Source organism: Lissotriton helveticus, chromosome 7 (genome assembly GCF_964261635.1).
Source record: "Lissotriton helveticus chromosome 7, aLisHel1.1, whole genome shotgun sequence".
Lineage (NCBI taxonomy): Eukaryota > Metazoa > Chordata > Amphibia > Caudata > Salamandridae > Lissotriton > Lissotriton helveticus.
In genome coordinates this window covers 1,593,529,703-1,593,556,167 of record NC_136068.1, presented here as the reverse complement: position 1 = coordinate 1,593,556,167, position 26,465 = coordinate 1,593,529,703, and the positions used below count along the sequence as shown (strand labels likewise).

The 26,465-nt window shown below is 49.7% G+C and overlaps 1 protein-coding gene across 1 annotated transcript in view; it reads right to left on the bottom strand.

Annotated features, from left to right (window-relative positions):
* PPFIA3 (PPFI scaffold protein A3) overlaps positions 1-26,465 on the bottom strand; it is a 963,828-nt gene that overhangs the window by 350,603 nt on the left and 586,760 nt on the right. The window contains exons 20-21 of the mRNA XM_078655169.1: positions 553-646; positions 192-273 (exon numbers count right to left, since the gene is read on the bottom strand). Coding sequence (XP_078511295.1) covers positions 192-273; positions 553-646 — 176 coding nt within the window. The remainder of the gene's footprint in view (positions 1-191; positions 274-552; positions 647-26,465) is intronic.

Below are 26,465 nucleotides of genomic sequence, written 5' to 3'. Positions count from 1 at the left end.
AATGGCTGTAAATGAATGGATTGAATGAAGGTGTCAATGGAATTAGATTCATTCTAGTCAAGGTATATATCCTGAACTGTCCTGGCCACTCGATCTCGCTAATGTCTGAGCTATTGTTGAGGTCATCTTTAGCAAGTGGTAGCTCTCTTTTGCGAACAGAAAAAAACTCCACTAGTAAATGGGTTTCATACCTCAAGCCAGGACACAACGGTAGGGCCGTCCCAGGCGGCGAAGGGCAGGCCCTGCCTGCAGGCCTCCTCCAGGAGCTCATGCCTGCAGAGAGAACAGGGTGACGGGTCATTCCAGCCTCCAAATAGTAGCACATATGCAGACTAATACATAACAAGTACAGCACCTTCAGGGCACAGATCCCTTACTCATTGATGAAAGACTAAAGCGAGCAGAAAGGCAAGTCTTATCTACTCAGAGAGCGAGGACATTATTACACATTTCACCCTGCTTCTCTATTTTACTCTATGTTTACACCTTAGGTCTGGAAGCGAGTCTACATATACCTCCCAGGCTTACAAGATTAGCACTCCATCCTCTTACTTCTTTTTACTCCTCCGGTCCTTGTCCACTGGTCCTGCCAGCTTGGTGAGTCCCAGGGGGTCTCCTGGTGACGTCTCGTCTGAAGGGGTCCCAGCTGAAGAGAAAGTGCAAAAAAGAAATTAAAGTGCAAACTTGAGCTAGGATCCCCCTCCTCTATACCACCAATGGATGTCTGTTTGTGCAGAGCATGAAAACCTAACTGTGAACTGTAGGCCAAAGTAGGTCCTGCCTACTAGTGCAGAGGAGCATGAAAAGTAAGAAGTGCCCAAAGGAGAATGCTTGAGTACTGTTTACCCCTTCTAATTACCCCCCATCACTCTACAGGTTGCGGACTGGTGCCCTCCACAGCTATTCCACTGCTCTCCCAGCCAGCCTCCTTTTTTTTTAATTAGGCCTCCCTTCCCCCACTCCTAAGTTGTACCTTCGCTATAATCTACTTCTCCTGCCACTCAACAGCACTTTCTCATGTACCCTATCCATTACTCCATTTCTCTCCCATCCCTCCACATCGTGATCTTATGTTAATTTTTTGGGCAGGGTTAAACAGCTGCAATTTGCTACTGGGTAGTTTCTTTCTTGAAAGGCACAATACATTCTTAAGTAGAAGCTTACCAGACAATGCAGTGGTTTGCTAACGACATCCTGGGGACATTTTGAAAGCTTCCCTGGGAAATCTCACCATTGCTCATCATTGGTTTTGTGGTTCATAACTCACAATTGCTTGCTTTCTAGTTGCTGGCTCTATTATTTTAGGCTGTCCAGCTTGAGTTTGTCCCTTTCCTTGCCCAAACCCTTTTTTACTGTATTTCGGTAAACAGGTCTTTAAATCTTGTTCTTATCTCGAGTCAAATGTCAGGCTCTGTTTTCCAGGAAGCTTGGTGTTTACTTTTCTTTCTCGGACTTCAAAGTTAGAGGATTTATGTTACAATCATGCTGGCTACTAGGGGAGTGCTTGAGGAAGACTGCACTATGCTTTTTTTTTCGAGCACACAACCAAATGTAAATGTCTGTATATGAAAGGTGCCAATATTTCAGAATATATCAGTATCAGAAAAGCACAAATGATGCACATTTTGTGGTCATTCTGAAGTGTGGTGAAAACAAGTATGTTAACACAATCAAAACAATTCAATACACTCGGTGATGACATTTCCACACATTATCGTTTGTGTGCTGTATACTTTTATTAGTGAAAACTGTATGTCTGTGCACATGTAATGGTAATTTTAATTGAAGATGCATTATCTGTAATGGCAGTTTGCTACCACATCTTGTATATTCACTCCAATCTACGCCATTTCACTGTACACCTCTCTACTTTGCATCACTTAGCTCTATGCCAATGCACTCTACCCCCACACTACTCTACTATGCACCACTGCACTCTGCTCCACTTCACTCTTCGCCACTCTACTCTGCAGTATTGCACTCTATGCCTCTGCACTCTACTCTGCACCACTCCACTCTATGCCAGTGCACTGTATGCCAATCCACTCCACTCTGCACTCTACACCATTGTACTCTACCATGCTTCATCCACTCTACTCTGAAACAATCTCTTCTACGCCATTGCACTCGGTGCCACTCCACTCACTCTACTCCGCAGCACTCCACTTTATGGCACTTTACTAAAAAATAATGCAATCTATGCCACTGCTCTCTACACCAATCTACTCTGCACCACTGCACTACACCCTACTATAGTCTACTCTGCAACACTTTACGCCACTCTGCGCCATTATACTCTATGTCACTGTACTCTATGCATCTCTATTCTTCACCACTCTACAGTACGCCGCTACTCTGTACACTGCATTCCACGCCAATGCACTCAACGACACTCTACGGCGGTCTAGTCAGCAACACTGCACTCTCTGCCACTGAGCTATATGCCACTGCACTCTACACTGTGCCACTCTACTCTGCGCAACTGTACTCTAAAACACTACACTCTACGCAAGTGTACTAAACACCACTTTACTTAAAACCAAAAGACTCTACACCACTGCACTCTACACCAACGAATATGCACCACTGCACTCTGCCCCACTCTACTCTGCGTCACTGCACTCTACAACACTATTCTGCAAGACTGCACTCTCTGTCCCTGAAGTCAAAGCCACTCTACTCTGCACCATAGTACGCTACACCACTCTACACCATTGAGTTCTACGTCACTGCACTCTACACCACTCATTTCTACTCCGCGCCACTTTACTCTGCACTATTGCACGCTACACCACTCAACACCATTGAGTTCTATGCCACTACACTCTGCACCACTACACTCTATGCCACTACACTGTATGCCATTCCACTCTAATCTATTCAGCACCACTGCACTATACAGCACACTACTCTATACCTTTGCAATCTATCTTGCACCACTTCACTCTTCCCTGAATCACTCCACTTCACTCTACACTGAAACAATCTACTCTACAGTACTGCATCCTACGCCACTGCACTCTAGGCCAATTTATTCTGCCCCACTCTCCTTTACCGCACTTCATTCTAGGCCACTCTAGTCCACCCTGCAACACTACACTCTACAATACTCCACTCTATGATGTTCAACTCCATTAAACTGTACTCCATTCTATGGCTCTATTCCACAACACTCTACTCTATGTCACTTTATAACACTACTCACTCTACGATGCTCTATGCAACTCCCTCTAAATGCCACTCCATGCTACTTCATTCCACTCTATTCTACAAAACACTACTCTACAGCACCCCACTCGATGCCACGCCACTCGATTCTAAAAAACTCTACTCCACTCTTTGCTTTTCTGCTCTCCTACACTACTCCACTCTACGACAATCTACTCCATTCCACTCAACACCCTTTAAACCACTCCACTCCACTATACTCCACTCCACTCCACTCCACTCAACTCTATGACACACTACAGCCTTCCACTCTATGGCACCCTACTCTCTCCATGACACTCTCAACGTTTAACTCTACATCACTTTACTCAATACCACTCTACAACACTCCACAAAACTCTGCTTCACCCCACTAACTTTTCCTATTGTGCACAGCAACCACACTGGTGTAAAACATGGCTCTTGCATGGGGAAGACCTACTAGCTCTGCTAATGCTTGTTTTTTTATGGCTAAAGTTAGATGTCCACCACCTTGGAACCTGAAATAAATCTGAAATGGCACCCACACCAATCCATGTGAGCTTGCACCTGTGGCAATGCAAGCACACATTCATCTTTTTTTTAAGCATCTACCTGTTCTTCTTAGAAGGGTTGTTGTGGTTTTGCCATGAACAGTTACAGTATTTTGCAAGGCTTCCATACTTTATATGAGACAAAGCTGTGGCTTCACATCATTGCTACTATACATTATATTGGACAGTTCAAACTCCTTCATAGCAGGGACACCAGAGGTTTGTTGTGGCACTAGTTTCAGGTAAGCAGGGCTGCTGATTTTAGTTGAAACCATAGAGACACGTTACAGCAAGACTGCTATGCACTTAATTGGGCTGGACCCATTCTCCTCAGTGCTGCCATACTTCCAATGGGATAGTCCACCTCTATTGAGCAGGAATGTCAAGTTTTAATGGGGATTTCAAAACGTCCAAGCAGGCCTTTTTATACTTTTGTGGGGGCATTACCGTGAAGATCGTGGTGTGATTTTTGGTACGGCTGTGTGACCTCACCATGTAACACACTCATAAAACCATTTTGAGTCCAGCCAGGCTTGTTTCCAAAACCTGCAGCTCAACTCTGGGTAGCTGTGGCTTTGAGCAGGAAGACTTAAACAATGGAACTAGTGTAAAGCAAAATCAACAGGAGGGTTCCAGAAATATAGATTTTTAAGTGAAACATACATTTCAGCTTTTTAGTACACAGTACAAACAAGCAGTGATAATCAAAGTTTGGAAACTTTCTAAAAATTTTAAAGAGATGTGTTCAACTATTCCAGCTCGGATTTGGTGACCTATTCCGACAGGAAGGAGGTCAGAGGGACCAGTAAAGAGTATATGGACAGTTACCTGGTTACCAAAGCAGTCTAAAGTACAGTTCCACACCTTATGCTAGGACCGCCATAGATTTAAATTGAGTGGTCCTGATGCGGAGGTTACAAGATGCTGTAGGATGCTCTGAGGTCGCCCAGGTGCTTCCTGGGGCTATTCCTTGGTCTATAGTTCAAGTGGGACGACTCTCGTAGTCCTCTTTGGTCCAGCAGTAGTTCAGTTACAACTGGACTACCGTTCTTCGGTCACAGGAGGTCCAGCAGTTCACTTTGGTGAGGGCTAGTGACCATCTTTGGAAACCAATTTACATTCTGACGACTCTCTGATAGACTCAGGTGCAACTTTTGAGAGTGAAGAAGTGGTCTTGGCTGCATGTCGGCAGTCAGATGAATGTGGCTACTCACTGGCCGGAAGTGGCTCCTTCAGCTTTTATGGCCCTAATGCTGGAACAGGAAGTCAGCTGATTGATTCTTGGAGTTCACCTTTTCTGTCTGGGGCTCTGGAGTAAGTTTTCCACAAGCGAGGCACCCCAGGCACAGTTCTCTTTGGTCGGTCCAGGAGCAGCAGGTACAGTCTCTCTTGACAGGTCCAGGGCTCAGCAGAGCAATCCTGACACGGTCCTCTCTCAGGTCCAGATGCCATCCAAGGTTTGGGTGCCATATTTATGCCTAGAAAGTGCCCTGGGTGGATGAAGAGGTCACTAGCCGATAGGCTCCGACCTTTGGGCAACTTTCAGCTATGTGTGGCATCTTAGCTATCTCAGGGTGCACTATTCTGCCCACTTTCAAGATGTCTGACATTCTCAATTGGTATGGGATGAATTGTAGCCCAACCTGGAGGTGTGGCTACCTGAGGCTACACGCCCATGGAAATACAGAGGTGGCAAATGGTTTCCACTCTCTGTTCCCATAGCCAACCCCTCTACCTGAACAAAGGAACAGCCCCTCTTGAGTGTGGTTGCCATTTGTCCATCAAAGGTGGCGTCCCCTTTGAGCTTACTTTTTGGGACAACATTCTGTGTGGCTTCCTATGAGGGGGAGGTAACACCTCTCTACACGCAAGGCCTCTATTGTTCTTGTGCTTGGGAGTCATTCACACTCCTCCCGTGGAGGGCAGAAGGCTGTTTGGAGACCCAGCATCTGTGAATGGCCACCGGAATATCTGAGAAACATGGTGGCAACTTTCTAACAGTTGCCTTTCTTTAGAAGTACCATTAAATCCAACCTGAGCATCAAGTCGGGTTTGATGCTTTGATTACTTTGATACCTTGAAGTACCAATTTTGGTGGTCCTACTAAGAGGTTAGCACAGCTGAGGGATCAGCCAGCAACCCCGCAGTCGCCAATGGGGCTACCTACCGTCCCAAGGTAAAATGACAATTTGGAGCTTTTACTGCTAGGAAACAATATGTCCTACATAATAATATACAGCACCCTGCCTTAGGGCTCGATAGGCCTTCCTTAAGGGTGACATATATACCACTAAGGGAGGGCTAGTCTTTGCCATCGGTTTAAATGGCAAAGTCAAACAAGCAGTTTTAAACTGCTCTTCCAGTCTGCAGTGGCAGGTTTGGAGCCATGTTGTGCTTGGTCACACTCACGGTGGCACAATCAGTGCTGCAGCCCCGGGTTGACAATTTAACTTGCATACCCAGGACACGTACATGGGGACTTATAAGTAAGTTAACTTATGCCACTTGGGGGTAGCCAATTCCACATATACTTTGTAAAGGGTTAGAACACTGGCACTGAGATCTGGTTAGCAGGCCTCAGTGCACTCGGAGACGAAAAACCAGCAACATCAGTCCCAAACTGTAGGGGTGATCATGCAAAGATGCATATCCTTACAATTACCAACACCGCTAAGCAGTGCTGGTGGGATATTACCAACACAGCTCAGCATTGCAGCCACTTTCAAAAGGAGATGCAACATGTGTACAGGAACAGTGCTAGAGCATGGTAGCAGTAGCTATGTTTTACTGACAGTGCTCTGTGCAGACCAGAGCTCTGCCCAGTTGAGCCCTATGCAATACCTCAGCAACCAACCCAAAAAGAGCCATGGACAAAAGGACTGCTGAAGGGAGGGAGAGTAGGGATGTGATCATTGGTAATGGAAGGAGAAGGGTAGAGAGGCCTTCTGAGGGAAGAGGGAAAGAAAACCAAGGACTGCCTAGCAAAGAGGAGGAGTTGGGTGACAAGAGAAGGGCCTGTGGCGAAACTACAGGAGTACGGGTAGGTGGGGGATCATGATGGCAGATAAAGAAATACTGTTGGCAAAGAGAAGGGAATGTCCTCAGTGTTGTGGAGACAGAGTATCTGAAGCTGTTGAACAACAGGGAGGAGTAGGTAAAGCAAGAATTGAGGCAAGTGAGGAGCATATAGTCCTGCCATGAGGAGGAGCAGGTAAAGATCACAGGGGGTAGTGAGGAAAGAAGACCAGCAACTGCCCATGGGAGTGAGGATCAGACGTTTCATGGGTCACTCAGAAAAGAGATGTAGGGGTCTCTTAAGTGATAGAGAAGTGGGGAGCACAGACAGATGAGGGCAGAGGAGAAATGAGGCAAAAGAAAAGGAGAGACACCTGAAGTAATAGGAGCAGGGCCAAACCTGGTGGGATGTATTGGTAAAATAACAAATAATAGGAAATGCTAATGACTGGAATGAAAATTGGGATAAAAAGATTGTGTAGGAGCTACTGAAGGGAGAGCTGAGAGGTCATGTGTAGGAAACTGGGCTACTAGTTGAGGGGGTGAAATCCTACTTAAGCAGAAAGAACAAATTTTACAGGGTGAAACACAAGCAAACTCCAAAACAACTGTTACTTAACACGTTTATAGTTTGGCATAAAGAAGTCAGGTTTAACTTGGAGGCAACAGTAACAAAGTGAAACCATAAGGAAAATCCTACAACAATTTTGAAAATGGAGTAAAGATGTATAAATTGAGACAAAAACTAAAAAAATGTAATCAGTGGAAAAGAGGATAATTTTGTCATGTGAAATTGATGACAGTTCCCTATGGCTTGCCTGTGCAGAGGGTCCCCCATAGAACAGGGGAATTATTTATATGGTATGCTGACACTTACAGTACATCCCCAGAGCTTCCTATGCAACACTGAGGATAGGCTCTTTTTCAATACTCAAGTTAAGGGGGATCTTGTTTTATCCATTTTCCCCTCGCATCTAGGCTTGTTTCTCTCCACTTCTACTATACTGGGTTACCTGTTATGAGAAATAGCAGCGAGGCTCAGAGGTATGTAGTTCCCCTATATTGAGCTACAGTTTGTAATGTAGAACCTGATTGCATTCTATATGGGTTAGATCCTGTTATGTATGTTCTTGTTCAGCAGTTGCAATTTGTGTGTGGAATGTGGGCTTATTTGATGCTCGTTTTACAGGAACATGAGTCTTCAATTTGTATGGCTTGTATTACATGTTCTTTATTCAATAAAAAGAATTTACAATAAAAGCGAATAATTTAAAAGGTAAATTAATGTGGGGTTTTTAAATTCACTTTTCAAGGCTGTAATAGTTCTGACTTGAGTGTATATTCTAGAAGCGTTTTTGTTATAAATGTTCTTGTTTTTGTTTCTTAGGGAATGGTTCAAAACGGCTACTGGCCACATGTACTGTTGTATTTAAATACGTATTTATCAAAGAGTATAAATAGAAAAAAAAGGGGGGTGATCATTTAAAAAAATGTAGGGATATATAGTGTCTAAAAGCACAATGCGCCACTCGCAGTTTTAGGACTTGCAAAACTGGGGTGAAAGTGAACAAGTTACTTACCTTCGGTAGCTATATATCTATAAGAAACATTAGTTAGTGATGATTCCTTACCTTAGAATTACCCCCAGGCGTCAAACTGGATCCGGAAGGTTTTCGTCAGCAGTACCCCTGCACGTTGGTAGGCGTTGTCGTGCGGCTCCGCGTACGTCGCTGGCGTCGTAGTCGCCGAGATGACATCGCTGGTGCTACTTAGACGCACCCAGTTCTGTACACGACTTTCCGCGCAAGGAACACAGAGCCATGCAAGATACTGACCACTGGTGTATTGAAACTAGGGCCCTAAAAGGGATGACCTTAACCCTAGAAATCAGTTCGCAGAACGGGGAGAATGGGTGGGGCGGTAAGGAATCTATCACTAACATTTCTTACAAATATACTGTTAAAGAAGGTTAGTAACTTGTTCATCTGAAAGAAACACGTTAGGGATAGATTCCATACCTTAGAATAGATGCCTCAGCAATACCAACCCCGGTGGTGGGTCTGCGAACCAAAATCACACCAGAAAGTCACGGAGAATAGAACGGCCAAAGAAGCGGTCTCTCCGGACTTGACTGTCAAGGTAATAATGCTTAGTAAAAGTGTGCAGCGAGGCTCACGTGGCTGCCTGACAGATGTCTTGTAAGAGGACACCACATCCCAATCCAGCAGTAGCTGCCGTCGCCCTGATGGAATCGGCGCACAACCTCACCGGAGGTTCCCTTTTAGCCAGAGAATAACAGGCTTTGGTACACAAGACAACCCTGCGGGAAATAGACCTCTTGTGTGCAGCCCGACCTTTCTTGGCGCCTACCTAGCCAACAAAGAGCTGGTCATCCACCCAGACTGTTGTGTGCGATTCAGGTAAAATAAGAGTGCACATTTTGGGTCATGACGGTGGACCCTCTCTTCCTCTCTGGAAGGGTGCAGAAAGAAAATGGGCATGGTGATAGTTGGCCCGATGTGGAAGGCAGTAACAACCTTTGGCAAGAAGTAAGGACGAGTGCAAAGCACAACCTTGTCCGGATGAACAGACAGAAAAGGAGGATTACAGGAAAGAGCCTGGAGCTCACTCACGTGCCTAGCGGAGGGGATGGCAACCAGGAGAGCAATGTCTTCAAACTCAAAAACGAAAAGGACAGTTGTGAAGTGGTTCAAAAGGAGCGCACATCAAATAAGTAAGAAACAGATTCAAGTACCACTGCGGCATCACAAACAGCATAGGAGGAAAAAGGTAAGTAATGCCTTTGAGAAATCTATTAACAGGGGACTTGAAAAGAGAGGGCTGATCAGGGAGGCTGAGAAAGGCCAACATCGCAGAAAGGTAGCCCTTAATAGTGTGCAGAGCAGAGCCCTGCTGGGCCAGAGAAAGAAGGAACAAAAGAACTTCTGAAAGAGGGGCAGAAAGGGTATCCACAGCCTTTGCTGTGCACCATGCCACAAATTTGTTCCATCTGCAGGCGTATACCAATTTAGTGGAGGGACGCCTGGCTGTCAGAATGATATCACAGACTTCAGGAGGCAAGTCAAATGGAATCAACTGTTGCAGCTCAATCTCCATGCATGTAGGTGGAAGCTGGATAGGTTACGGTGGAGGACCGTCTCCTGCTGCTGCGACAGAAGATCCTCCTGAAGAGGCAGACGGATCGGGGATCCACGCTCATACTGAGTAGCTCGGGATACCAAACTCTTCGAGCCTAATCTGGGCTCACAAGAATGACTTGGGGGGCGTGGTCTGCAGCCGAGCGGAATGGCCGCGTTTTGAACCGGCTCCTCGGCCCTCGTCTGCACTATCCGCTCTAAGCTCCGTCCCATAGCTCACTGACCCCGCTTTCTTGGGGGTCGGATCCGCTACTGACCTGTGGCCGAACGCCCCGCTCCCGACCGCCCTGCCTGGCTGCTGTGGACACATCTCCCGGCCGGTAGCCCTCGCTGCTGCTCCCTCAAGATGGCGACCGTGACTGTAGACCTCCGAGGGATCCGCTGCTGAGGCCGCTGCCGGCTCCCGTGGCGGGTACGGTGGAGGCTCTGCAGCGTCGGGACTACCTGTGACTGCTGCCCGCCGCCGAGGTGAGCCCCGCCCGTCTCACGCTGCTCACGGGTGGCCCCCGCTGTGAAGTCGTGTGGTGCCCCGATCTAACTACGCGAGTCCCCGGCTTGTGGCCTGGTGCCGGGACTCACCTGGGCCTCTCTCTGTCAGCGTGGGACCCCGAGCATTGAGCACAACTCCACCCCCTGCGCCCATCAGGGGCCCTACTACCGTCTGGACTGCTGGGGTGGAGAGTGAGCTGCGCCCCCGACCTCTGCCTTGGCGCTCGTGCCTGCCCGGCACTGCAGATCGGGCGGGTGTCCTTGGGTGCTCTACATCCCCCCCGGGGCTTCTGGCGCGGCGGAGGTGCCGATCAGGAGAAGACTGACCCCTGCAACTGGGGTGTGCCCATTACCTCCTATTGCCAAGAGGACGGCCCACCAGACTCCGGAGTGACCGCCTGGGTGCCGGGGTGGACGCTGCCCTGGTCCCCCCTGACTCCCGGCCCACGCCGACTATTGCTGCACCTCTGGTCGTGCCCCTGAATCCTGAGGCTGGACATTTAGTGCCCTCCACGACCCGTTGGACTTTCTGGGTCGACGTTGAGTGCTGGACCCATCCCAGAGAGGGTCTCCACCCTGTAACCCTTGGGTGCTCTATGACTGCTGACCCTGGGTGGTTCCCTGCCACATCGCGATCGATGGATGCCCACGCTCCGGCCAATCGTTGGGGCATTCTTGACTAGTGGCACCTTACTGAACTTGGATGCAGGGCCGGCTAGCTCTACCTCCTCTACCGGATTGAACTCTGTTGACCTGCGGTGGCGCCTGGGCTGTCCGCCTCTGTACGCTAACCACCAGATAGCCCGATCTGTCGGCCCGCCGTCATCGGACCAGAAGTCGTCAAGTATATTGCTCTGCCTACCTGCACAGCACGACTCCAAACCCTCTACCGGATGTATGACGGTACGACGCGTACCGTCACAACGTGTGCTTTAACAACGCGTCCCTTACAACGCAAGTCGTGGTAACGACTTGCGTTGGGGGCGCGGATTGAGAATAGTATAATTTACTATTCTAACACCAGTCCCCGTGGACACTAGGGAAGGTGTTGGAATAGTAAATATACTATTCTTAATCCTCTAGCGCCCTCCAGCGCAAGTCGTGGTTACGACTTGCGTTGTAATGGACGCGTTGTTAAAGCCTTGCGGAGTAAAATCCGCGTGGTAAAGGATGTTTCCCCCCGCTACCTTCACTATGGCGGGCAATAGAGGCAATAAACCCACGACCCAGAAGCAAATTACCAAATTTACTTGGACGTCTAAAGGCGACGGCAGGGACCCACCCCCCGATGGAGACCGGAGGAGCACACCCTCCTCCCCCGCGACGAAGACCCTTACGTTAGAGGATGTGATGGAGGCGATTGCTAGGGTGCGTACCTCTCTCGAAACGCGTATTGACTCCGTCAACATTTAAGTCACCCTGCTGCGGGCGGACCTTCACAAGATTGATTCTAAAGTCAAGGATTTTGAGGTTAAGACGGCTGCCCTCATCGATGATACGTCGACCCTCCAACAACAGGTGGCACACCTGCAAAAGCAACAGCTCCTCATGGGCGAACTCCTGGATGATTACGAAGGTAGATCGAGGCGCAATAACATACGCATCCTAGGAGTTCCGTAACGGATGGAGGGGCAAGCGACGGACCTCTTCGTGGAAGAGCTCGTTTCAAAACACCTCAAACCCAAACGTCACTCTACCTATTTTTCTATTGAACGGGCACACAGAGTCCCAGGAGGTCGCCCGAAAGTAGGGGCCCCTCCACGTCCCATCATCGCGAGAGTCTTTAACTTCCGGGACAGAGACTCCATCCTTCAATCGGCCCGTACGGGAGGGCCCCTGCACCTGGATAATGCCCAGATAACATTTTTCCCAGACTTCACTGTGAAAGTGCAGGCCAGACGACGCAGCGTTCTTGAAGTGAAAAGAGCCCTACGAGACAAGGATATCAAATACTCCATGCTCTTTCCAGCAAAGCTTCGTGTAGAATCCGAGGGCAAAGCGTGGTTTTTCGAGTCACCGGAATCGGTATGGGAATGGCTGGAGGGATGGCGTAGAGTTGGAGCCTCCAGGGACAATCATAACAGCCCAGAAGCGAGCGTACCTCGAGATCGTCCTCCAGAGCGAAGTGTTGGCCCGACAAGTAAATAATCGACCTAGTGAAGTAGTTCCCATGTTCGTGGTGACACCTCCTGTGCTGAGCGGTGGCCCTGAGCACCACCGTTGCTGAATGGAAGGACCTTACTGGCAGGGGCGAACTGACTGCCACACTCAAAGCTCTTTGCCACTTCTCTTGGTCAAACAAGGAGCGGGACGTGCATCTAGGACGTATGTTATGTACTTTTAAGCTTTATCGATACATGCAGGTCAGTTGGAACCTAATCCTGGTTCTCTGTTATATTATGATGCTTATTGGCGAGGGCGTATCCGGCTCACCAACTACCCCGTTTATGTTTGGGAAGGTGACAGGCACTCTGCCAAGTTGGGGTGTGGATAGTTTCAAGTCCGCGGGCAGGGGGGCAGGGTGGGAATGCGGGAGGCGGGAGGGATTATTCCTTTTTTTGGTCGTTGCATTTTTTGTGGTTGTTTTTATCAGAGTCCTTTCTGGTTATGCTCCAGGTCCTTTGCAAGCTCTATCCATGGCACGTCACTTACACTCGATCCTACGCGGCTACGACAGAGTACGATGGTCCCAATGTTTCTGGTTCCTACCACTTTTGTCTTCTCACAGTTGCAGGCTGCTGTTCCCCACACCATTTACACACACTCACCATGACGTCCACTGCTAGTCTGAGCTCTCCTTCTAAATCCCTCACGTTCTTATCCTGGAATGTTAATGGGCTGGGACATAAAATCAAACGGGGTATAGTCCTCCAGTTTCTACGACGCCACTCCCCCGATGTAGTGTTGTTACAGGAAACATACCTGGTGGGCAACACTTGTCGAGCACTCCAGAGGGGGGGTATAGACTATTAGTCCACACGGGATTCACACCTGGGTCCCGTGGCACCGGGATTCTGGTTAGGAAAACCTTAGCACTCACAGACATTCAGACGTGGGCAGATCCCCTGGGCCACTTTGCATCGGCTGAGGCCCTTTGGGAGGGACGTCCCCTGCACCTAGTATCCGTCTACATCCCGCCGACCCTGGGCCGAGATTCCCTTCGGGATCTGGGTGTCCGACTGACTGGTCTCCCCGCGGGCACACTCATTATAGGTGGCGACTTTAACATGACGATGGATGATCGACTTGATAGACGGCCCACACGTAGCTCACATAAACACAGCTCCACTCTGGCTGACTTCGCACAAGCCATGGGGTTGGAAGACCTGTGGAGGACCCAATACCCCGACGTACCCTATTTCACACACTATTGCAATGCACATAATAGCATGTCTCGTATAGATTACTTTATCTGCCATACTGATGACATTGGGGTTTTTTATCGTCTCAAGGGTTTACCCAGAGGTATTTCCGACCACTCTCCTATCAGTGTAGAACTGACGTATCACCGTCGGTACACTCGGCAGTCACATTATGGGAAGCATATTTAGCGGTTATTAAAGGCAGAACATTAGCACTCAAGTTGGGTTATTTGAGACAACATAACGAGCAGGTCCTTCAAGCCGAGTCTGACCTTCTTCAGCTGGGGAGGGCTCACAATACTTCCCCCTCAGAGGAGTCAGCTAGCCGTCTCCGTACTAGACAACTTACCTACAGGGCATTGGTACAAGAAAAAGCGCAGACTAGATTACTTCAAACCCGCCATCGAGTATATGAACTCGGTGACCGAGCCGGGAAAATGCTCGCATGGTTGGAACGTCGTGAGCAGGGGTCCAGATGGGTGTCGTCCATAACGCACCCAGATGGGTCAACCAACACTGATCCCTAGGAAATAGCAGAGACCTTTGCAGACTATTTGAAGTGTTTTTACACTGCTGGGGCACGCTATAACTCAGAAGAATCCAGACAACTCCTTGAGGAGATGCAGCTGCCTACCATCTCTGACACAGGGAGGGACACGCTCGACGCCGATATTACGGCGGATGAGCTGACGCCGGCGCTTTTCTCCATCAAATCCGGTAAAGCCATGGGCCCAAACGGGGTCCGCATTGAGTTTCTGAAAGGTATGGCCCCCGGAATCGTCCCCCATCTCAAAAATATGTTTGAGGAGGGGTGTAACGTCGGTGTCCTGCCACTCGATCAAAGACTGGCTTCCATAGTCGTTATTGTCAAACCGAACAAGCCTCCCACTGAATGTAGCTCATATCGGCCAATCTCTCTTATCAGCGCGGAGGCTAAGATCCTTGCGAAGCTTTTGGCCAATCGCCTCCTTCTTGTACTCCACGCAGTCCACGCAGACCAGTGTGGTTTCCTCTCGGGGCGCAACACGGCCCTGAATCTACGCCGGGTCAATAACGTTTTGGGTAGACAGCCCCATATTCAAGAGGACGCCGCCATCCTCTCCCTTGACGCTACAATGGCGTTCGATTCGATTGAATGGTCCTATCTTTTTGAGGTCCTGTCCAGATTCGGCTTCAGACCCAAATTCATTCAATGGGTGCGACTCCTATACACGGATCTCATGGGCCAGGTACGTGTCAACAATCATAAGCCTAGGCGATTCAGGCACCACAGGGGGATACAACAGGGGTGTCCCCTGTCGCTTTTGTTGTTCGCCCTGACCCTGGAGCCCTTGGCCCATTGGGTCCGCACTGATGTTTCTATCAGAGGCCTCCAATGGAACAATGACACGATCGACAAAATTACCCTTTATGCACACGATATCCTGATCTATGTCGCTTCCCCCAAGTCTTCTATCAATAGTTTATTTCATGTTCTAACCAACTTTGGTAAATATTCGGGCTATTCGATCATTTGGACTAATTGGTCCTATAGATGCTACATGGTACCCCCCCTCGATTACCCCGTGGATTTTCTATCACAGTGGCCCAGGACTGTTTTTTGACCGGAACCTGTTGGCCCCACAGCACAGACTACGAAGCGATGTGACCCACTGGCGTTCCCTACCGCTCTCCCTCACAGGTAGGGCAGCACTGTTCAAAATGTTGGCGCTCCCGCGCTTCCTATATGCCCTCCAGAACTGCCCCTTTCCGATCGCGGACTCTTATTTCAAATCAGTGGAGAGTGAGCTTCGGGCTCTTTTGTGGGACGGAGGAGCAGCCGTATTGCCCTTCCTAAGCTAACAAAAAGTTGGTATGATGGAGGCATCGCATTGCCTGACTTGGGTCTCTACTATTGGGCATCGCAATTAGTCGCTGTTAACCACTGGATACACGGTTGGCCTAATGACCCGGCCTTCCACTTGGATAGATATCAGACTTGTCGGGAGGGTTACCTTGGGGCCCTATACAGCAAACCGGTCAGAAGGAGATACCTGGGACCTATGGCACACACAGTCGCAATATGGCACCAGGCCAACAAAAGACTGGGCTGGTCGAACGTCCTCACTAAGGCATCACCGCTGTGGGCATCACAAGCACTTGGCTCCCTATGTTTCCATCTGGGATTTGACAAGTGGGATACAATAGGTATTTTGACAATAGGAGATCTTGTACACAGGGGCAGACTACTGACTTTTGCAGACCTACAAGCCAAATATGCCCTCACACATACTGAATCCTTTTGCTATATCCAGATCAAACACGCTCTCCTCACTGCCATCCCTGACATTGCCTCACTGACTGAATCTTCCCCCCTTGAAGACAGACTGCTCTCAGAACCCCTCCTAACGAAGGCCATATCATGCACATACCGGAAACTCTGTAACAACCTCCCTGACACGTTTCAACCCCTACGAGACAAATGGCAGACAGATCTGGGCGTGTTGGATGAGGAAGAGTGGCAAGCGGCCATGATGTCCCCTAGAGAGACAGCGATTAATCACCGATTTAGGCTAATCCAACTGAAGATTCTACACAGGACTTATATGTCCGCCCCTCTGCTGGCAAAAATTGGGAGGCGAAAGGATGATTTGTGTTTACAGGGGTGTGGCCTGATTGGTACCTTTTATCATGTGCTATGGGACTGTCCGGTAATACAACACTTCTGGGGAAGTATTGCTGGAAAGAGGAGAAGCTCCTTAGGAAAACCCATCCTACTGTCACTGAAAGAAAGTGTTCTCAATATTTGGGGAGCCACGGACTTGAGCGATTTGGAGACTCAGTGGGCAGCGTTGGCTTTCCTGATGGCTAAAAGAGCGATTGCTATGAAATGGGGTGCTGCTGATAGACCGCTGGTGGTGGGATGGATGGCGGAACTTGACAGATGTATGTTGGCTGAAAAAACTATCTATAAGCTTCGTGGTTGCCCTGCGAAGTGGGATAAAAAGTGGGGTCATTGGAATAAATATTGTGGTGAACTGTGTGATTCTCCTACTGTCGAACTGGCCATGGACCGAACTAGACTCTTGCATCGGAATGTGTATTGATAACCTCTTTGGTAATTCTGTATCTTAATCCGTCTTGCCATATTGTCTGTTACTAGATTTCTGACTCTGAATTGATTTTGACGTAACACTTTATTTTAATAACAAAGTGGGGCCGCTGGAACACTTCCAGAGGTGAACTGTGTCGCTCCCCCACGGCAGATATGGCTACGGCCTGAGTTAGACTTCTATATTGTCATGAACCTTGATTAATCATTTTTGTATGCTATTTTTGCATATTGTGATGTACAAATTGTGTCACTGGATTATGACTTTGATCTGTTTATGTTCCAATAAAAAAATGTATTTAAAAAAAAAAAAAGAATGACTTATGCCCGGTCGCGCCTGATCTTCTTCAGCACTCTGGGTAGAAGTGGTATAGGCGGAAAGGCGTACAATAGACCGCAACTCCACTTGTGACAAAAAGAGTCGCTGAGCGAGTGCCGCCTTGGAAATTTTAATGCGCAGAACTGATGACATTGCGTGTTCTCTTCGGTGGTGCATAGATCTAACCAAGGTTCTGCCCACTGTTAAAAGAGACCTTGCAACAGCTCCGAGTGAAGAGGCCATTTGTGATCCATCATGCACCTGCGGCTGAGTTCGTCCACCCTGGCGTTCAAAGAACCTGCCAAGTGTTGAATCATCAAGGAAATGCTTTGATGTTCCAGCTATGTCCAGAGACACAGAGCCTCCTGACATAGGGTCCACGACCCCACCCCGCCTTGCTTGTTGCAATACCACATGGCGGTGGTGTTGTCTGTAAACACCTGCACCACTCTCCCTTTGATAGACGGAAGGAATTCTTTCAGTGCAAGTAGGATTGCCCGGAGCTCGAGAAAGTTGATATGGAGCCTGGACTCCTCCGGATACCAGAGGCCTCCACTCTCTGCCTCTCCCATGTGGCCCCCCCATCCTAGGAGGGACGCATCAGTCACCACTGTATGCTCCGGGTGGGGAAGGGAGAGGGATCTGCCGCTGACCCAATGCTGGTTCGTGAGCACCACTTCAACTGTTGTGCTATGCCCTCCAAGATCTGGGCGTACTCGGACAGGTCCCCTTGATGCCGCACCCACTGGAACTTCAGGGCCCACTGCAGAGCCCGCATATGCCATCTGGCATGATAGGTCAGCAGGATGCAGGAGGCCATGAGGCTCAGCAGCCTCAAGGACATCCGGACCGAAACCCAGGACAAGGGCCGAAAGATCAGAATCATAGCCCGAATGTCCCGGACTCGCTGTTCAGGAGGATAAATCCCAAACTGAGAGGGAATCAGGTGCGACTTTGGCACGTTGATGGAGAACCCCGGAAAGTTCAGAATGCTGGCCGTAGTCTGGAGGTGGGGGACAACTGACAGGGGGCAAGCCCGCTTTCAACAGCCAGTCGTCGAGATATGGGAAGACTGAAACCCCTGATCTGCACAGATGAGCTGCGACCACCGCCATCACTTTCGTGAACACCCGAGGGGCGCTGGTAAGGCCAAAGGGGAGCACGGTGAACTGAAAGTGCTCGTGGCCGACCGTGAACCGTAGGTAATGCCAGTGGGCCGGCAGGAAGGGGATATGAAAATAAGCGTCCTGCAATTCCAACACTACCATCCAGTCTTGCGGTTGTAGAGCAGACAAGACTTAAGCAAGTGTGAGCACCTTGAACTTCTCCTTCCAGAGGAAGCAATTGATGTTCCGAAGGTCTAAGATGGCAGACCTTCGGAACGTCAATCGCTTCCTCTGGAAGGAGAAGTTCAAGGTGCTCACACATGCTTAGGTCTTGTCTGCTCTAGAACCGCAAGACTGGATGGTAGCGTTAGACTTGCAGGACGCTTGTCCTTCTTTGGAACCAAGAAGTAGTGGGAGTAACAACCACAACCTACTTCTGGCGTCGGAATGCGCTTGACGGTCGCCTTGGCGAAGAGGGCCGTAACTTCCTGCTGGAGAAATGTCAAGTGATCCTCGACATGCGGTAGTACTGTGGCGGCATGGCTGGAGGGGGAGTCTCGAAGGGGAGTGAGTAACCCTTTCTGACTATCTGTAAAACCCACCTGTCCGCAGTGATGTTGCGCCATTGGTGGCGGTGATGACGAATTCTGCCACCCACTGGCATTTGGTGGGCCTGAAACACCGGACTACAAAGGTTTGGAGGCAATGGAGGCATGGTAGGTGGTGGACTGAACCGCACGCTGGCCCCATGACCCACCTTTGCGGGTCCCACGTCCGCGGCTGTGCTGACACTGTTGCTGCGTAGACCTGTGGCTCTGAAACAAACGTGTTTGGGTGCCCCTTCCTTGGCCACAAAAGGAGCGAAAAGCAGACACAGAAGGAGTGCGCGTGGCCGAAAGGACTTGGCCGTAGCACGAGTCCTTAAAATGCTGCAATGGACTTTCTGCCTTGTCGCCAAAAAGGCGAGGGCCATCAAAGGGCATATCCATCAGAGTGTTCTGGACAACCCTGGAAAAGCCGGTTGTCCTCAGCCAGGCATGGAGGCGTAGCGCCAGTGTCGTGGAAATCGCCCTGCCCAGGGAGTCGGCGGTATCAAGGCCACAATGAATTGTGAACTTGCCTGGGTCTCTTCCCTCAGCAATAGCTTGTGAAAGCACCGTCTGGGTCTCCTCCGGACACTGAGGCAGCACCTGCGCAACCGTATCCCACACAGAGTGGGAATAAGGACCCAAGCAGCATGTGGTGTTCACAGACCGAAGCCCTGGACTGGCGGTAGTGAACATTTTCTTGCCAAACTGCTCCAGTTTCTTGGGTTCCCTGTCCGGTGGTGTGGAAGGGAATGCGCTTGGGGACGCAGAAGCTTGGACAAGCAAGCTCTTAGGGGTAGGGTATTGGGAAAGGAAATGGGGTCACCCGGGGCCGGGCGATGACGTCGGGCCACGTTCCTATCCACATGAGCCCCTGTGTGGGGGCTGGACCAGGTGCCCAAAAGGACGTCCGAAAGTGCATCATTGAACGGCAGCAGTGGCTCCGTAGAGGAAGACGGTAGCCGAAGCTCTTCTGTCAGGAGGTTAGTCCTGACGGCCACCGTAGGGAGCTCGAGGTGGAGTGCCTCGGCTGCCCTACGCAACACCACAGAATATGTACCACCCTCCACAGTAGTCACGGTAGAAGGAGACAGTGCGCCAGGTTCTGGAGTAAAATCCAGCTCACCTGAGTCCTCCAAATCTTCTTCCCAGTCCGGGTCTAAACCCGCATTGGGCTGCGAGAGGGTCTTCAGATGCCTCCCAGTCCTCCCCATCCCCCACAACCTGCCGGGCAGACAGAAAAGAGGGAGGCGGATGTAGAAAGGGATAGAAATTCCCCATCGGTGTCGATCAACACCGGTCTGGCGCCGTCTCCACGTCGGGGTGGAAGCCGGGAACATCGTCTGCCAGGGAACCGGCTTACACCGGTGGCGGTGCCGTAGACGTCGATGTCAGTAGAGGTAGAATGAGGCCACCCAACATCGGCCGGGTTCCATGCATGGATCCAAGGGAGTCTTGGGGTGCGAGACCAGAGTCGTCGACGACGTCAGGGCTGGAGCCGGCGACGAAGAGGAGCGAGAAGTACCTGCTGGCCCGAAGGCGTGCCGGCGGGGCCCAATGGGCCAAAGAGGTGGGCCATGGCTGACAGAAATTCCTGCAGCTGGGCCGGAGTCGCTGACAGCCCCGGAAGGGTGGGTAGGCCATCGGCAACTGCACAGGCTCCGCCGGAGCCATAGGGAGGCACCACCTGCACCCTCAGCTGTGTCGCGCAACAGGCTAGGGGAAGGCGAAGAGCGACGGCGCTTCTTAGACTTCTTGTGCTTTGCCTTACCTGACTCCGAATGCGAAGACTTCATCGAACGATGGTGATGGCACCTCGACCTCCCATGGAACCGGGACCTCGAACAGCGCGGACCTGACTCCCGGGCCTCAAGTTTTTGGAGCCATGGCCCAGCATTGGGGGTACGACTCGGAGTCGAGGTCGCGCCCCAGGCAGTAGAGACACTCACGGTGTGGGTACGTCATCGACATCGTGCAGGGACAAGCCGCGCAAGACTTAAAACCGGGCATCCCTATACACCAGGAGTCAAAGACTCAAAGAACAGAGACAAAAACAACTCAGTCAAAAATTGACTGGGGGTACCGCTCTCTCTGGATCAGCGCTTGCTGGCGCGTAAAAAGAAGGAAATGACGTGCGCGTGGGTGCATCTAAGGAGCTCCAGCGACGTTATCTCGGCGACTACGATGCCAGCGACGTACGCGGAGCCGCACGACGATGCCTACAGACGCGCTGCTGACTAAAACTTTCCGGATCCAGTCTGACGCCCGAGGGTAATTCTAATGTAAGGAATCTATCACTAACGTGTTTCTTTCAGATCACAAGTTCAGGCCAACCATGATTGAGCTCGGGCTTTATACAGGCACCAGGTTAGTCTAGCTGAAAGAGGTACCTTCAAAAGTCCAGCGTGAAGAGTTCTGCTGTGAAGGAGCCCGCAAGAGGTTGCTGCTGTAGCACTAGATCCTCTAATGGACAATTGTTGCTTGAGATTCACGCTGGCGGTCACGGCAGGCTGTAAGTGCTATAGTGCGTAGATGAGGTCTCAAGTTGCCGGCAGTCACTTTTGTGTGAAGGGTCGGGTTCACCAGAGCTTTATGTTGGCAGGCGGCAAGTTCTTGTCGCGAACAGGTGCGTTTGCTGTCGCAAAGAGTCCAAAACATCAGAATTACTCCTTTCTTTGAAGGGGGAGGTCAACTGATGCCACACCAAGTATACAAGACAGAGGTGCACCTCTTGGGGATCAGGAACTCACTCCAACAGAGGCCAGTAGGCCCAGTTGCTGGCCCAGGAAGCAGGTCAGTTGGGCAGGTGCAGGTCTTTGAAAGTGCTCTCATATGCGATAAAGTCGTTAATGGCGGCTCAGAGAATTAATATATTTGCCCAGGATCACATAATTTTAAACCAGTTAATGGGTCAAGAGCAATATAATTACGTCAGGTAGATTATTTAAGTTACTAGACCTACAGGTCTAATAACATTTTCATGATTTTTCGAGGCCTGACACTGCACTCTGCCCTATGGGGTGTATAGGGCCCACCCTAGGGGTGATTAACAAGTTACTTACCTTCGGTAACGCATTATCTGGTAGAGACAATATCTAGCTGCAGATTCCTTACCTTTAAATTTCACCGGTGTCGACTGGATCCAGGAACTTTTCAGCGAACAGTACCCCTGCATACCGTCAGGTGGCTCACTTAATTTCTGCTTGGCATCGGATGTGACATTGCAGTCACCTGTATAGGCACAACCCAAGCATGCGGACGTCAGTTACTTTTCACGCCATTAACTGAACTGACTAGTGTGTGTCCAAACTAGGGCCTCGAAAGGGAGCAACCGTAGACCTATAAATTAGTCCGTAGAGCGGGCGGCATGGGTGGGTCTGTAAGGAATCTGCAGCTAGATTTTGTCTCTACCAAATAATGCGTCACCGAAGGTAAGTAACTTGTTCAGCTGATTGAGACTTCTAGCTGCAGATTCCTTTCCTTTGAATAGATATCCAAGCCATATTCCTGGTGGTGGGCTGTGGACAAATGGCTAGACTAAAATGTCCTGTAGGACTGAATGGACAAATTGCCCATCCCTGTGGAACGGACTGTCCAGGCAGTAGTGTTAAGCAAACGTGTGCAGGAAAGCCCACGTTGCTGCCTGACATCTATCCAGGACTGGCACTCCACGAGCCAGCATCGTGGTTGCAGCCTTCCTCCTGGTGGGAAGGGCTCATAAGCCCTCAAGAGGCTGCTTTTTAGCCAGGGTATAGAAGTTCTTAATACAGATAGCGACCTAGCGCAAAATGATTTGTTGCTGCACTGCCCGACCTTTTTTAGCTCTCACAAAGCCCACGAAGAGTTGGTTGTCCACACAGAACTCTTTTGTGCAGTCAAGGTAAAACAACAAAGTTCTTTTTGGGTTCAGATGATGGAGAGGCTCCTCTACCTTAGAGGGATGTGGAGGAGTATAAAAGGTGGGCAGTATGACCAACTGACCCAGATGGAATGGTCACCTTAGGAAGGAAAGAGGCTCGGTGCGAAGCCCCACCCTATCCGGGAATATCATGAGATAGGGAGGCTTCGATGATCAAGCCTACAGCTCACTCATCCTCCGGGCAGATGATATTGCAACTAGAAATACTGTTTTGATGGTAAGCAACCTGAGGGGACAATTATGTAGCAGCTCAGATGAAGCATACATGCGGTAAGTGAGAACTAGGTTCAGATCCGACTGAGGCATAATGAAGGGAGTAGGACGAAACATATGTACAAGCCCTTTCAAGAACCTATTTACAATAGGGGACTTGATTAAAGAGGGTTGGTCAGGAAGCCACAGGAAAGCCAACAGAGCAGAAAGCTGTGTGTCCCTAGAGCAGAGCCCTGCTAGGCAGAGTAAGAATAAAGAGAAGAATATCAGAAAGAGAGGCAGACAGAGGGTCAATAAACATTTCTGTACAATATTTTACACATTTTTGATAACGGCAGGCGTATACCCTCTTGGTGGAGGGACGCCTGGCCACCAAAACCCTTACAGACTTCGGGAGGAAGGTCAAAAGCTATCAACTGTCGGGGTGATTGGGAATGTTCCATTGTTACTTGTGCTTTGTCCCCAGTGCGCGATTTAATTGCTTCTCATGGGTTGACCATGCGCAGACCATGGCCCTTAGACACCCATCTAGATGACTGATGTAAATGCCAGTACTCCACGTGATAGGCTCCAAATCACCAGCTGGAATGTTCAAAGTGAAGCAGGGGGCGGTACTCCGGCAGGCTAAACGCTTCTGGGCTTGATATTTTGCTACTACAAGAAACAGACCTTGTAGGAAAGTAGGATCTGCTTCTTATGGTTACCCCCACTTTTTGCTTGATGGGATGTTGTTTTTCGCTAGTCTGACTGGGATCCTGCTAATCAGGACCCCAGTCTATCTACGTTCTCCCTAAATTGGTGAATTTAGTACTTAGGTACATCCTAGATTAGATACTGGCGTACCCTTGTCAGTCCCTGGTATATGGTACCCATGTACCCAGGGCATAGGTACCCCAGAGGTCCCCCATGGGCTGTAACATGTCTTATGCCACCCATGGGAGCCCATTCAAATTAGAACTACAGCCCTGCCATTGCAGCCTGTGTACGTCGGTGCTTGCACCCCTTACTAAAGATATAGGTTTTCTATATCTTGGGTCACTGTACTTAAAACCTACAAGTCACCCCTATAGCAGGTCTTTACCATCCTGAGGCCAGGTGCTTGGTTCTGAGAGGGTGCCCCTGCATGAGTAGGACATCCCTGCAGCCTACGGAGTCCATTCTCCCAGGTTGTCAGTAAAGCAGCCATATACTATATAGAGGGGCACTGCGTAATCACGCAATGACCATCTCGAAAACAGCTCCAACTAATCCTATCATGTTTGGTATAAAACATGTTGGAATCATACCCCCACACTGTAAACGGTGTGGAGTATGATTCCAAGCACTGGAAGAGCCCTTTGTTAGGCTCTCAGTGTTCCCGGTACCAGCCTTCTTGGCCCAGACAACACAAAATGGTTGCTGCCAACCAGACACACATTGTGAAGTTGGTACAATAGGCATCCTATCACAGGGAGGTGTGACCACCTCCCAGACAGGATTTAGTGTATTAGGGCTGGGTGGGTGTGCTTGCCAGCGCCAGGAAGTCTACATTAGGGGCACATTTGGTGTCCCTGTACATAGTCCAGTTGAAACCAGTCCTGGGAGCTTTTGGCTCCCGCTCTGGTGCAAAAATGGACAAAGGACATAGGAATAACCTCCCCCCTGTCTCCACCCTCCCCTGAATCTTCCCAACCCTTTCCCTAAGGTACTTAAGGGCTTACCTGGGTGTAGGTCTTTAGATTCTCAGTGGGATAAGATTCATATCGGACACCATTGCACTTCTATCATCTGGGCACTCTGGAATTCACTGGACTTCGTTTGGGCCCGACTTAGTCTCCCTTCCAGTCTACTGCATCGTCTGTGCCTGTGCATCATACAGGAACCTTCCAAGACCTGTGAAGCATCAAGGACAACCGGAGTAAACTCCCTTAGAGTGAAGGAGTCACTCCCCTATATTTGTAGGCACCACAACTAAGTTGACCAGTCTGCAGATCCTGAACTCCTCCAGACTCTGTGGGCTCTGAAATCCAGGTGGTGGTTTTCCACAGCTCCCGAGGTCTGCTCTACCCTCTCACCAAGTTTGAGGCCAGTCGTCTTTGTGGGGATTGCAATAACCAAACCCCTGAGTACAGTGTCCCTTTGCAGTTGCAAAGACTTGTCGTCTTTGAAAGAAGATCTTTGGGCTCCAAGTAGTCCCAACCTCGAGCACCTCCAGTGACCAGAATCATCAGCCACACAACATCATGTGCATCATAGCCTGCATCTTTTGGTGAGCTGCTTGAGGTCCTCTCACGACTCCAGTGTCTCCCGCCTGTGGGTCAACTTAAGGGTCACACTTTGTTCTTTTGGGCTCCCCTGATTGCTCGGGGCCTGCCCTGACTCCCCTAATTGTGGTGAGTCCCCTGGACCTTGCTGCTCTCAACTTTGCACCTTCTCAACTTCATGTGGGGTTGCATTTGCCAAGGCTTGTTGGTGCTCCGGCCAGACTCCGACCCCTCAGCACTCGACATCCTTCATGGGACAGCTGGTATTCAGGTACTGGTCTTCCTCAGTGTCGCCTGGTCCTCACAGCTGTAGAGTCAAGGTCATCAACAGCTTGCCTGAAGCACCTGACATCGGAGGGCATTCTTCTTCCAAGTCTCCTGGTCACCCCTGAGTGAAAGACTCTGTCCCCTCTGCTTCCAGGTACTCCTCTTCAAGAATCCTCGTTTGGATTCCTCAGAACACTTTCTCCTCTTCCAGCAGTGGCGCTTTCCTGAAGTCTCACAATGGGTTCGACTGCGGTTTTCGACGCCACTTCACACCTATGCACCTGGCTTCCATGGGATAGGTAACTTGGGTACCACGTTATCCACGGGAGGGGTGGCTCTCCAACCTTCTGTTGTTCACGGGGTTGCTTCAGGGTCCACTGGGAAGGGTCCCTAATCTTTAAAAATCCAACTGCGACTTGCACATAGACTTGTACAGAGCACACGGTCGTGTTCACACACTGCACACGCTTTCCGTGGGGTCCCTCTCTACTTACCTTGGGTGGTTCTGTGGGTCCCTAGCAATTCTACGTCCCATAAACATTGTCCTGACTCGAATCGGGATTCTTAAACCACTTTCTTAGTATATGGTTTGCTCCCCCCCTGGGGCCCACTGTGTATTAGTGCTATTTACTGTGATTTCTATGCTAAAATATTGTGTGCTTTGTGTCTATCTGCGTGTGGGAGAAACTGTAACATACTAGATAGTGTTATACAATAAATACATATTTTTATAAATACTTTGTGTGGTTCTTTTTCATTTAATATATACTATAAGGTTGCATACTAGTAAAACAAGCTGTTTTACACTTCTTCAAGAGGCTGAAGGCTACTCTCCACAGCTACCACTTAGAGAGCTTTCTAAGGCCTCTTAAATCACCATAAGGGTTGTCTGGACTGGTGCAAGGTGCCCACTTACATTAGTGGACATCATATACCAGGCCAGCTTCTCACACACC